This window comes from Epinephelus moara, chromosome 1 (genome assembly GCF_006386435.1).
Source record: "Epinephelus moara isolate mb chromosome 1, YSFRI_EMoa_1.0, whole genome shotgun sequence".
Taxonomy (NCBI): Eukaryota; Metazoa; Chordata; class Actinopteri; order Perciformes; family Serranidae; genus Epinephelus; species Epinephelus moara.
Genome location: NC_065506.1, coordinates 28,186,534 through 28,199,912, shown reverse-complemented (window position 1 = coordinate 28,199,912; position 13,379 = coordinate 28,186,534). Strand labels below are relative to the sequence as shown.

The 13,379-nt window shown below is 40.7% G+C and overlaps 1 protein-coding gene across 1 annotated transcript in view; it reads right to left on the bottom strand.

The window, feature by feature from the left end:
* Window positions 1–456: 456 nt before the first annotated feature.
* The window catches only part of lmo1 (LIM domain only 1), a 31,258-nt gene continuing 18,335 nt past the window's right edge, over window positions 457–13,379 (bottom strand). The window contains exons 3-4 of the mRNA XM_050050640.1: window positions 2,432–2,557; window positions 457–968 (exon numbers count right to left, since the gene is read on the bottom strand). Of these exons, the coding sequence (XP_049906597.1) occupies window positions 863–968; window positions 2,432–2,557 (232 nt within the window). The 3' untranslated portion in view covers window positions 457–862. The remainder of the gene's footprint in view (window positions 969–2,431; window positions 2,558–13,379) is intronic.

The following is a 13,379-nucleotide window of genomic DNA, read 5'->3' as shown; positions in this document are numbered from 1 at the left end:
ACCTCTGTTGCTGATGAGTTTGAATGAGCTCAAACTCAATGAGCATTTATTTTCTCTCTAATTTATTTGCTGTTGCATTTCATTTCCAGGCCAATTCACCCTCATAATCAGATGGCAATTAGTGAAGCATGAATCACGGAGAGCAGCTCAGCTTAACTCACTCCCTTTCATGACACCTGCACGCTCACAACAACACAGTTTGGAGAAGCATTCTTTTATTCCAAATAAAATCTTATGTAGTTCATTTTAAACAGCATTTCTAATTCCATCAGAACTCTGTAAAATGTAATAAAACTTGTTTTGTTGCATCATGTTTTGAAGAAGGACTTCAAATATATTTTCTCTTGCAAAGCTTTTTATAGCGTTGCCGTTTTTGGAGACATGATTACATATCAACACATGGGCCGACTTCCTCCGACAGCTTTGGTTTTGGTGCAAGAGAAAAAACTCACTATGAACATTTAAGAATCTTTAATTCACACTAGTAATAAAATTGCATTACATTTCATAAAATAAATGTTCCAGTTTATATATACAGAGAAAACAGACTGTACATACCCTCCAATGAACCATTTCTAAAAGGAAAATAAAACAAACCGGAAACAAATTTCACAAAACATACAAGCAATACAGTGCTCAGCTAAGCAGGCACAACTGTACATCAAAATTTGTAACTGCTCAGTGTTGGGGTGTGGGAGGGGCAAAAAGTTGAACATTTACAATAGAGTCCTTAGGGACTGATAAAGGGGTCTTAAAAAGTATTGCAGGCAAGCAGACAGACGCTTGTCTTTTTCCAAGTGCAGCAGAACATCCATCTCGTGTGTAAAGTGTGGAGCCGATTGTTGCTGCCACGAGGTTCCAACTATTGAACCTGTGTCTCAAAGCTCCCATTCAGCTGGCCCTCCTCATAGTCCATTTGACACAAAATCATGTTGTTTTTTAGGAAAAACTTGTCCCCCACGCAAAACCTGTCGGCAGAGAAAAACAAACAAAAGCAGAACTGTTGTTAAAAACACAAAGACGATTACTGTTGGCGTTATGACAAAGTGGTGTGTGTGTGTGTGTGTGTGTGTGTGTGTGTGTGTGTGTGTGTGTGTGTGTGTGTTGACTGGCTGACTCTGCTCTGCTTTGCTCTGGCAGTGAAAATGTTGCATTTAAGATCAGCAGGTAATGATGATTCTGTTTGATTGCGCACATTTGGTTCGAGATGTTTTACCTGACGCGCGCTGACACTGCGCCTCATCAGATCCAAAGCCTGTTTTGATGGTCATCATGAATGTGTGGCTTCAAATAAAGTGGATTAAAACCCTATCATTTCAAAGCAAGCAGACACAAGCACTGGCGCCCGATGAAAGGCAGGTCAACTCTCCCCGGCCTGGCAAAAAGGCGCTGGCACCACGGGAGTTTCCAAGGAAACTCTGCCATAGGGTTAGCTTTTCACACACCAGTTTGGTTCCAGTGCTCGAGAATGTTTTTTCCTCTGAAGTCTCGGAGTCAATTGAAGAGGGAAAATAGCACATAACAGCCTGCCTTACTGATGTTCTTCTCTGTGCTGCTGTTTGTTTGTGTGACACAGTGGAGACAGCTCCATAATGTGACTGAAGGGGAGTGAAGATAAGAATATAGCAGAGCATAGCTTGGCTTTAGTAATGAGCCAGGCTGGTAAAACAGTCACGGCCATGGCAATGCTGTGCCAGATGAGACCTGGCTTCATGTCTGCCAGCTGAGAAGAGAGACTGCAGTCATAATTCCCTTACAGCAGGTGTTCACTATGGTAACTGAATCTGGCCTGCAGAAGGTTAATGGGCTTGTGCTGTGTGGAGGAACAGGGTCACAGCACCCCTGACAAGCATGCAAAGGACGTTCTGCTCCCAGAGTGGTGCCATTACTGACAGTATATTAATGGGAAAAAGCAATATTTGGGTATGTCATATTCTATGTGTATCATACCATAGGCTTTGTGCTCACTCCAATTTCATAATAAATCCTATCGCTAAGGAAACACCATTTCACACCTGTGTAGGTCCGTTCTCCCTTATGCAGCAACACACCTCTGGAGGACTTTATTTTTGTAGCTCCTGCACCTCCTCGAACACATAAGAACAGGAGCTAATTTTACATCGCTCTGGCTTAAAAGATTTAGAGAGCTAGCCACAAGCACGGACAAACTGCTGGCAGTGTGTCACAATAGGAAACAATTAGCAGGGCATTACAAATGCAATACCGGAACCTTTATTTTTACAACACAGGAAGACAATCCACTTTTTTAAGACTTGCTCAGTGGTCTGTAATAATATAACAAGCCAGAAAAGGTGTTGTACCTTTAGAGAGTTTCTAATATTTAAGCTATTGGACATTTTAACGCTCCATTCATGTTTATAGAAAAAAAAAAAAGGCAATATTGTTGTGCAGTTATGATCCCCATTCTTACCTCTGGTTACAAAGCTGACAGGCAAAACAGTCCAAATGGTAAACATTATCTCTGGCTCTCATCACCATTTCAAAGGCTGGGATCAGTTTACTGCAGGCTGCACAGTTCCCCGTTGTACCAAAGAGCCTGAAAGACACAGAGCACAGACGGAGATTAACCCACCTTCCCTTTACCTTGATGCAGTAAAAGAGCAAACAAAAACGTACTGACAGCAAGAACAATAGCAGCGAAAAAAAAAAAAAAAAGCTGCAATGGAAGGGAAAAGAGGGCGAAATGCGTCGAATGTAATGCGCAAATCTGTCTTGGCACCCACTTGGTATTTTTGTTAATGAGAGTTACAAACATAGATCTTTAATTCTTGGCTAATGATCTAATTAAAATGATCACATGGTTTTAATCTCCTTCTTCAAAGAATTCCCCCTCTTGCACATTACAAAAGCAACGAAAACAGGTCTGAAGCAAACCATTTGAATTGTTGAAAGTTTTCGTCTTTCATAACTAAAACACCTAATGAGTCTATCTTCAACCAAAGCCGGCTGGATTTTTACACAGGAGGCTACGTTCTATAATGTAGTCATAAGTTCAAAAGATTTCTGTTACAAGGATTCAGGCTCAATCCCTTCTCTCTCCCTTTCTCCATTTCCCTCTTTCATTCAGAGAGGAGCCTGAGACAGTGATGGGAGATGTAACCTTGAAGAGTTAACTAAATGTTTCACAGCGAACAGACTTGCTGCTCAAACCTCGCTGCTGCCGCTTGTTTAGGCTTATTAGATATGAGCCAAATGATAAAGGTCACAAACAGAGCAAAGAGGCACTGGTGTAGATCTCTTTTTTCTCCTCAAAGCAAAGGAACCTCAAATGCTTTTCCCAGTCAGATTTACATTTTCATTTTCCAAGCGCCTGCCCCTATGTTTAATTTGGAGATTCTGAAGCACAGATAGATTTATATATTCTGCAGGAGGAGAAGGACCGTTTCAAAGCTTTGCAAGAGGGAATAAGGCAACAGCAGATTGCCATTCCAACAGTATGTTAAACACTTTTCCCCCAAACTTGTAGAGGCTCAGACAGAGGAGTCACAGTGTTGATATTCTGCCTCGTTTATGCTAGTCCCATTCAGTTGCTTTCACCTTGTTAAAGAAAACGTCTATCCAGCAGCCCTGCTTCTAATTAGAGGCCACTGCCCCAGAGGAGCAGGAGAGACAGAAACAGAGGGAGAAAGGCTGTTATGTTCCATGAGAGGGATTCACACGGTGTTAAACAAAGACATTGTTACAACTGGTTACTGTTTCAGTAAAATACTGCATGTTCTCATACAGTAGACATCAGCCACCCACGGGGCACTCTGTAAAACACAAAGTAGTTGTTTTTGTCTACAGTGAAGCATTTTTAAAAACCGTTTTTTCCTTTTCCAAACATCTAGAAGATTCTCACACATTCAGTATTGATCCAAAAATTGACCAAATATCAGTGCTTCAGTGCTCATTGTTTCCATTCCATAACCCTGATTTCTTGGTTTTGTAACATGATGAAATGAAGGCTTATTCTTTTTCTCTTTTGTGTACTATTCATTCAAAGTTGTCCCCATTAGAGCCAACCCACTGCCTCACACCTGCTGTGTCATCATGACAGTCAAGTGGCAGGGTCTGCTCCAGGTTCCCCACCACACCTGAGCTCCGTACTGGACTCAAGGGTCACACAGTGATGTCTTTTTCTCTTCCTCGGGGGAACCGAGGCTATAAAAGAGCCCAGAGAGCCTCGGCCACTTACAGAGTCTGACATGCACACACCTGTAACAGCTCGTAGGATTATTCTAACCCTTATCCATTACACCCCGCTGGGCTGCGGACACGGTGCTGACTTGATACATACAGGTTGTGAAAACGCCTGGTGGGGAAGCCCAGCTTGCTGCCGACACTAAGTTCTACCTTCAGTCAAAGCAGTGTGCGACACCTGTGGCTAGTTTTTACCTTTCAGCTACATCTATATTCTCTGCAAACCAATATCCAAATACTGTGGATATATCCACTTTTCCCCCATATTATGAAACACAAAGATATTTTTTGAGGATCGTCTCACCGCAGAGCTGTTAACATATTCAGTGTCAGCTTCTGTACAGCAAGTACACCGCATTTGATCTTCATTACCCTGTCAGATAAACAGGCTATTTTGACTGACTTTCAAGACTTATTTTATAAAGCTGGGAGGATAAAAACATCAATACTAAAATACCATAAATAACATGTCTTGTTTTCAATGACATCATCACACTAAGTAGTACTCCTTATAATGAGGCGTTACCACAGCACAGATGGGATTCACAAGAGCCACAAGGGAGGAAGAACGGAAATGAATGTGCATTAAATATAGGCTTTAATAGAACTATAGAGCTAAAACCTGATTATTAGGAAGAAAAATGCAATTAGCACATAGGCTATTATTAATGAAGACAATATCCAGTGGTGTAGTGGTAGATGATGAGGTGAGTGTATGACTAGGAAGATGGGTAAGTTACCGATGAAGAGGTGGGTACAATGGCTTTTTGGCTGATAAGTGGGTATATTGTAAAGGGACCGAGAAAGAGGCGAGAAAACCCTTATACCTGTGTATACCCTCCACTAAACCACTGACAATATGTGATTAATGTTTCATAAACAAAATAGAGGATGGGTATTGTGGTTTGTGTTCATCAAACATGAATTTAAACTTAACATTTAGCCTGACATAAACAAATGTAAACAGACTATAGTGTGCAGAGATGAGCTGTGGTGTAGCATCAATGGTGTCATTCACTAAAATGTGCGTAGAAATGTTCTTACTCTAAGTGTGCACGCAAAATCAGCGTTAGATTCATGACACATGCGCACTAGTTTATTTTGTTCTTATCACCGTATGTGTGTTAGGGAATCAGAATAATTCTTAATTGACTGTCACGCTCCCGTTTCTCTATACAAGGAAATCCATTTGCATAAAGGTGATTCATGGAGAAAGCGCCGAGGTTGTTTCTACACACAAATTGACCTATGGCTAAGCCCCGCCCTCAAACGTGATGAGCCAATCACAGTGAGTATAGCCATTTCCATACACTCTGACATTCTCTGCCTGGACATCCATTGAAATGCATTACAGAAAGTCAGTTTCGTTCGGTTTTATGAGCTTTTTCTGAGATTTGAAGTTTAAAAATGGTCAAACGGTGTGCATGGGGTACATGCAAAAAGTGCAAAGTGTCTCCTTTGGATAAAGTTGTGCGGTAACGTTAGACCACAACATCAACTCAACGTGAATAAGATTAACAAGGATGTCTACATCTGTTCTAAGGTAAGTCGACATCGTGTTTGAGGCAACATATTGTCTAACGTTAGCTAACGTTACCTAAAGTTCGCCTAACGTTAGCTAACCTTACCTAAATTTTGCCTAACGTTAGTGCCTAGCTGCCTTGCTGGGAGTTCATTAGCTTATTTTGTTCTAGTTTTGTACTTTGGTGATCGTACATCATTGTTAGCTGTTGTCCAAAGGGCTCTAGTCAAGCTTACGTTAACTTCTGGAGCTTAGCTTCATTAACTTATCTAATCGCAGAGATAAAAAAGGTTGGCAAACATTATGCTGAATGATTCAATATAAATACTGTAGCACCAAACTAACGGAGAGACACTCTTGGTAAAGATGGTAAAAAGGCAGTTATCTTTTTCTCATATTCTGAGCCAGAAACCTTAACTTCAGTGGAACAATGCTGATCCTCTATCTTGTTGTCTTTGATGGTGACGGCAACAAGATGCAGTTTATCACACTTACACTGGGACCTGTAAATTTTGGCTTGTAATTTTGATAATTTGTCGGAGTGAGTGGAGGGGGGCGTGGCTTAGCCATAGGTCAATTAAGGCCCTGACACACTAGTGCCGGACCGTCAAGGAGCGTCTGTGAATGTGAAGGCAGTTGGAAACAGCTGTTCGTCACTCTCGTCAAACATGTTTAAACATGTTCACCTCGGGGCGCCCAGTAGCTCGCCTGGTAGAGCGGGCACCCCAAGTACAAAGGCAATGTTCTTGGTGCAGCTGCTGTGGGTTTAATTCCAACCTCTGGCCCTTCGCTTCATGTCGTCCCCTCTCCCTTCCCCCTTCACGCTCATCCTGTCCTATCTAATAAAGGCAAAAAAGCCATGAGAATAGTCTTTAAAAAAACAACCAAAAAAACACATAGGCCTCTGATGCACTCGCTTCTGAAGGCACAGACGGCAATATCTTCCAGCAAGGTTAGATATCATATCTTAACATCTGCTTGGTGCTAAATCAGAGTCTTTTATATAGCCTACCCTGTATGCATGTTAATAGGCTATCAATTAACCAGTTGGCTACAAATACATATATGTGCCATCTATGAAATAACACTGGGACACTCCATTTTCATAGTTCAATCTGTTAACTAATAATTACTATGGATAAAAAAAAGTTCATTAAGTAGACAAAGTTAGGGAAGAAGCTATTGATTGATCCCAGATTTCTACTAGAACGTTCATACGCATGGCTTAAGCTCAGATTTATGTGTATGCACTGTTTATGAATGAGGCCCAATATGTCTGTGAACGAGTGTTGCCATTTGTACCATCAGAATTTGAAAATAGTACTTAAAAAGTGAGGTCCACATCTTGATTGTTTTCAGAAATGCCTCCATGCCACTCCTCTTTACTAAGCTAGGTTTATGCTTGCTGTCGTGTCCCCATCTCGAGGTTGTGTGAGCTACAAATGATGTCATCTTGTATTTTGTGCAAAGTACAAAGGCTCTGCAAGATGTCAGCCATCGTCTGAGACAAACCCCATGATAGATAAACTGTTATGAATGCCGGCCTCTGGCCAGGTCGACTGGAAATCTGTCTAACAGGAGGGGGACCAGTTGCACCTGCCAAAGCAAACAAAACATGAGCTTGCAGATTCTTCTGGTTCCCAGGATAAAACTTAACCATGAGTTCTCTGCAGACTGCAACTTAACTTTTCTTTGTTTTGATAAGATATTCAGGTATTTTCCAGGCATTTGGCTGTATTTACCTCAGAACATCCATATCAACACCATCTCCACCTACTACCCTGCTCTGCTGGACCTGCTGCTCTTTCTCAGGGTGTATTTGCACAATGGCTTTAATGGGTACTGAGGCTGTCATCTTTAGAAAATAGTTGGTCGTGTACATTAGCTAGCCAAAAAGAAGACAGAAGTATTCAGCTAATGGCACAGACAGGCTTTCAGTAAAAACGAAACTACAGAACCGTGCTATGTTCTCTCAACTGACACCGGTTCCTCTGAATCACTCTGATAGTCTTCAAATCATGAAGAGACCCACTTCATCCATGCTAAACTGTTTCCTTATCTGCCTAGCGATTTACTATCACCTGCAGAAATTTGGCACGGCAAAAAAAAATGTCTTCCATTTTCACCATAACATGAATAGAGTGTAAGAAAGTGTCCCATTCACACAGTTCTTCAGCCAACAATTGATGTTTCTGGGTTATAACGTGGTATCAACATAAGGCTTAATTGGGCTCCTCGTGCTAAAAGGAGATTACAGCCTGAGAGAACTGTTCAAACACATTACACTCTTCTCTTCCTGCTCCTATGAAGCTAAAAGCAACCGGAGTTGAACTGCCGCTGCAGCAGTCTCATGAGTAACAGCTGAAGTGGAGCTGCGTATAGCAAGCAATGAATGTTTTACACCAAACTATGATGTCGAGGCAAATGTAAAGGTCAGGGGAGAGGATGCAACATATTACCGTAAACATGAAGAAGTCACACAAAGTAGAATGGAAACAATTAGGTCCATTAAAGCTTTAAAAAGGCAGTGCGTGAGCAGAATGAACTGGTCGGTGATCAACTTTATGTTGTGCTAAAGTTTGGATGACACTGTGATTAAAACAAGCCAAAGATTCCCAATTAGCCGATGGTGACTGTGTTTTAACTGTAGTTAAGGATTCTATTGAAAACATAGTATGCACAGTACGTTGTGCATATACACACACAAGAAAACCGTATTAATACAGTTGCTTCTGTCTTTTTTTCCTCCTTTAAACTTGATATGCTCCGCAGCCCTGAAACAGTGCCCTCATAAATTGTGGGTTACCTTTGAAAAACATTCATTCATTCCATTCACAATAGGTTTTTTTGTTTGAATAGACTATTTTCTGCAGAATTCCCACGTATTGTTCTGACACATGTCCCGTATTGTAGGAGTGCAGTGGCTCATGCACTTCAATTTCCCTGGTCATTTGGATTAAATAAATCAATATTCCCAAAAGGAAAGTGAAAAAAAAAAAAAAATTCAACATCAACACAGTTTTTTTTTTTTCAGCGTTTCTATTTAAATAGAGTGTAAATGGTGAGTTTCTGGAAAATATGAGATGTATTGTTCGGAGCTGCTCATAATACACCGAGCCCGTCAGGTTTTGTCGATCAATCATCAGCATTGCAACAGGGTCTGTAGCACAAAAAGTCCTCTTTTAAAATAGACGCTTCTGTGGTTTATTTAAATGGATTAGAGGGTTAGAAGTGCTGATTTGGATTGCTCCCCACAACCTGTGAGACATCCTGGCATGGATTTTTGAGCAGCATAATGAAGTAAAATGTGAAAGCAGGCTGGCTATTTATTTTTAGGTACTTTCAAATTTCTTTTCTCAGATATTATATGACCCCTTTTATAGTGCATAATAGTTAGTATGGCTGCAGCTATAGTGGTAAGTGGTATAGTAAAAAACGTCCATTAAGATTTCACAGAGTCTTATGTCTTGTCGACTGACCAACAGTCCATGATATTCACTTTACTATCACCCATAAGTGCAGTGACAAAATGCAAATTCTTATATTTGAGAAGCTAAAATCTTACTTGAATATGACTCATGATTATAATAATAATATCCATTTATTATCATCTAATTTATATAATTAATACTATATTTAGATATTGAATTACAAAGTTCCTAATCCCTCTGTCTCAGATTATAGGCTTTAATAAGGGGATCAATAGCAGTCATTATTGTAGCTCATATGTAATTATATACATATTATTTAGTAAACATTAAATAGTTGCATTTAATTTGGTTCAAGGTTTTTTTTTCCCACCAATGTATAAATCAGTTCTTTTTGGTAGCTCATTCTCAAACCTAGTAATATGGATTTTTTAAACACTAATATCTACAACCTACGAGTGATTTTGTGTGTTTATATTTGACCTTTTGTGTGTCCTTTGGGTGTGTGTTTTTTTTTGTTTTTTTTAAACATAAGCCATTAGAGGTGGGAATCAGTAGAGGATCCACGACACGATATTATCATGATACTTAAGTCACAATTCTATATAATTGCGATTTTAAATTCGTTGTGATATGCGATAAAATATATTGCGATATATTGCGATTTATTCCATTGTAAATTATGTCCCCCACAGGAAAACTTTGTCAACATCTGTGTTATCTAGTAAGATAAAGTTTTCAAACTGCATGTAGTGGACTGAAAAAGCATGTGATTATATAACTCTAGTAGGCTACCTAAAGGCTAATTTGTATTTACTAATATAATTGAAAAATCAATACTTGGCACTGTGTGACGATGCGATATTGCCATATCACGATATAATATCGCAATATTATGCTGTATCAAGTTTTCCCCCACCCCTTTAAGCCATTAGCGGTTTCTAGCACACCCTAACATGTACTTAACATTTATTATTTCATGAATTGGATTAATGTGTGTGAGACAAATGAACCAAACTCAACTAATAATCAGTATCACTTCTCATATCAGCTCTTACATACACTGAATGACAACATGTATCGCTGCCTAATCCCTGCTTCCTACAGTCTCCAGCACAGGGGAGCTGCCAAACTCTACACTACTTAAAAAAGCTCTTATTTAGTAGCTAAAAATGTGTCTCTGCGTGCTGATACGGGTTGTTGGGAGCAGAGTTGGATGGCAGGAATGTAAAGACGCCCAGCTCTCCTTTCTCTGTTATTGAGTTATTACAATCAGTCTTTAGAGAAAAGAGGGCCTTCTTTAGTTCTTTCAACTTGCTGCTTTGCTAACTTCAAACCCTTAAAGCTCCTACAGCGCATCATCTGCCTCTCTGTATTGCTTCCCTCAGATTGGGCTGTGGCTCTTGAAGTTTTCTACCTGTTCTCTGAGCTCTTTGAGACTTCCCAGCCTGCACAGAGTTTGTCAGATTTCATAAAAGGGAAAGCTGTTAATGCATGCATCGCATGTTCTGACCCTCCCCAACAGTTGCGTCTTTTTGAAAGTGTAAACCTTTCCTGTTCAGATCTATCTTGCCCAGAGAGGAAGAGCAACTGTTACGGGAGCAGAGCAATTGTTTTACTTACTAAAGTAGTAGGGAGAGGACGACAGTTTTGAAAAACAGTCACATCCAGATGGAGCTATCATCTTCCCCTCGCTATTTCACCGGTTTGTGGATAACTTATAATGTTCATTATCTTGAAAACGTTTTCCTCTTACAGTTAATTATACCCCATTTTGATAAGTGGATGACTATTATGTCCTCTCTAATATATGAAATAGAGGATTAAATGATTTCAGGCTTCAAGTCCTGATGATCACACCATGACTAGATTGTCAACCCTCTGGTGAAGTCGTGCGATCCTGGGCCCTAGACATAAAGGAAACGCCTAATTAATCTATTATTCTCATTTATAATGAAAGAGTGTGGCCAAGTTGATAAAAAAAACTCTCTTGATTCAGGAAAGTGAATGTCAGGGATATGAGAAACTGAACTTTTTGCTGGTGCGATGGTTTGGAGGGCAGAGGAGGACGCTGTTAAAGGTATGTGTGTGCTTTGGTGTTTGTGTGTGTTGAAGTGTAAGATTCAGGAAAGCGTGAGTGCATTCAATAAGTTGCTAATGCCACTGAAGGACAATCACAGATGGAGCTCCTATAATAATTAATGTGAGCATGGCAGGGTTCCAAACTCTGGGAAATAACCAAAGTGTGTTTGATCCACCCGCTTGTCTTTAATGAAGTGCAGGAGGCTAATTCAGTGCACAGATTTAACTTCATTACTGCAGGTGAGGGGAGCCTTCGTCTTACTACACAGAAAAGAAGGAATGAAAAGGAAACCGGTGCCGGATGGAGACTGCGTCACCTACTTTCAAATACTCTGGTCTCTCAAACTGCCTCTTCTCTATACGCAAGGCAAGGTTTTTAATTTGTTCCATAATAGAATTCATCTCAAGCATCTCTAGCCATTAAGTGTTCTGCATTTGTTGCAGGCTGAAGAGCAGGCGAGTGGGATGGATTTCATTAGGCAATCCGGGGCAACAGAGGAGCACAGAAAGCTCCCTCCTCCCCTTTCCTTTTTATTCTTATTTTAGTATTCCTAACTCTTGATTTCATATGTCATGCTCAGTTTTTCATCCCGTCTCTGACCTCTACATCTTACTGGTCTAATGTGCGAGAAAGCTTTTCCTTCTCCCTTCATAGTGCCAGTTAGGCACTTATGGCTTGGGGGGTTGGGGTTGCTGTCCTTTCAGCAGATGTATTTTACCAAGTGAAACTCTGAGCTTCATCATTTTTGCCTTCTCTTGGTCATTTGCCCATTTATTATTACCTCATCTGCACCATCTGCCCCTTCTGGGGGCAACATCAGGTCTTAGTGGACCTCTCACTGCATCTTAAAAGCATTAACTGTGGGTGGGAACTGATGGATGGTAATGGCCTATCTCAACGTAACGTCCCTAAGCGCCTCTCAAGTGGGTTGCGGGCTTCTTCCAGGTCAGAGGAAGAGCTAAGATGTAAGTAAAATGTCATGGAGATCCATGAGTAAGAGAGAAAGAAAACCAAGTTGATTAAGGTTTCTTTGCTTTGGATTTTAGAAGTGATGCAAATTGCTGTTTTTTAGCATTTTGAAATCAGAATAACAAACGTATGCAGACCCAGTGGGCGGCAGTAAACTGGAAGTATCAGTGAGGGAGTGAAGAGACAAGTAGGCAGAAGGGAAATAGAGAAAGGGAAAGAGGAGGACAGCACAGGACAGGGAGTTTGAAGACGGGGGGGCCTAGGGCACCGGCATCCCTAAGTCGGCCCCTGGGGGATTCCCTCTCAGATAAATGGGAGAATCTCATTGGGAATGTGACTTAACGCCCAGGAAATGGTCATGTTTAATTTAACAAGCAGATGGCAGGGGCATCTGAAGGGGGGTATACAGAGCCAAAGACACTGATGAAGCAACAAGCCTGCCTGGAGGTTTCTCACAGCCTACAGCTCTGGTACAACTGAGAGCCAGTCTCCTCCATGACAGAAATCTTCTGTGTTGATGCAAAACACAGAAGACCAGATTAAAATATGAGAAAAGAGCACAGCAAAAACAAGCATGGAGTGGATTCACTTAGACATACGTCTTGTCGGTGTAAATACCAGTATAAAGTAAAAGAAATCACCTTAAAATCAAAGCATAATGGTACATGTAACTAAAAGAGCCCTTAAATAAGACCAAAAAATGATGGTGTTTGTAGCAGTGAGACACTGATTGGGGTTTTTAGTGTATAATATAATTTTGGTGATGCACCGATTCATCGGCTGCACTGTACATCAGTATCGGCCAATATTCTCCTCATTGACTGCCATCGGCCTATCAGCAAATAAGATTACATTCATCGATGGCAGTGGCCAATTTGTCTGTTTCACATCAATTTTGAGCATGCAAAAAAGCAGGGCTCAAGACTAACGCCGTCCTGTGGTCCCAGGGACAAATGGAGATCTTCACTAGGACACCTTCAGGATGAAAGGATGCAGTAAACTCACTATCAATGAGTTGGCGGCGCACCCTGTTGTTTGCCTAATGATGCTACAATGTGACCAACGAATTATGATGTGTTCAAGCTCTGTAAAATTACCCACTATAACTTTATCATGATGCGTTCAAATGTAATCATGTAAAATGTAGTTTTGGGCGAGAAACTTAAATGTTTGA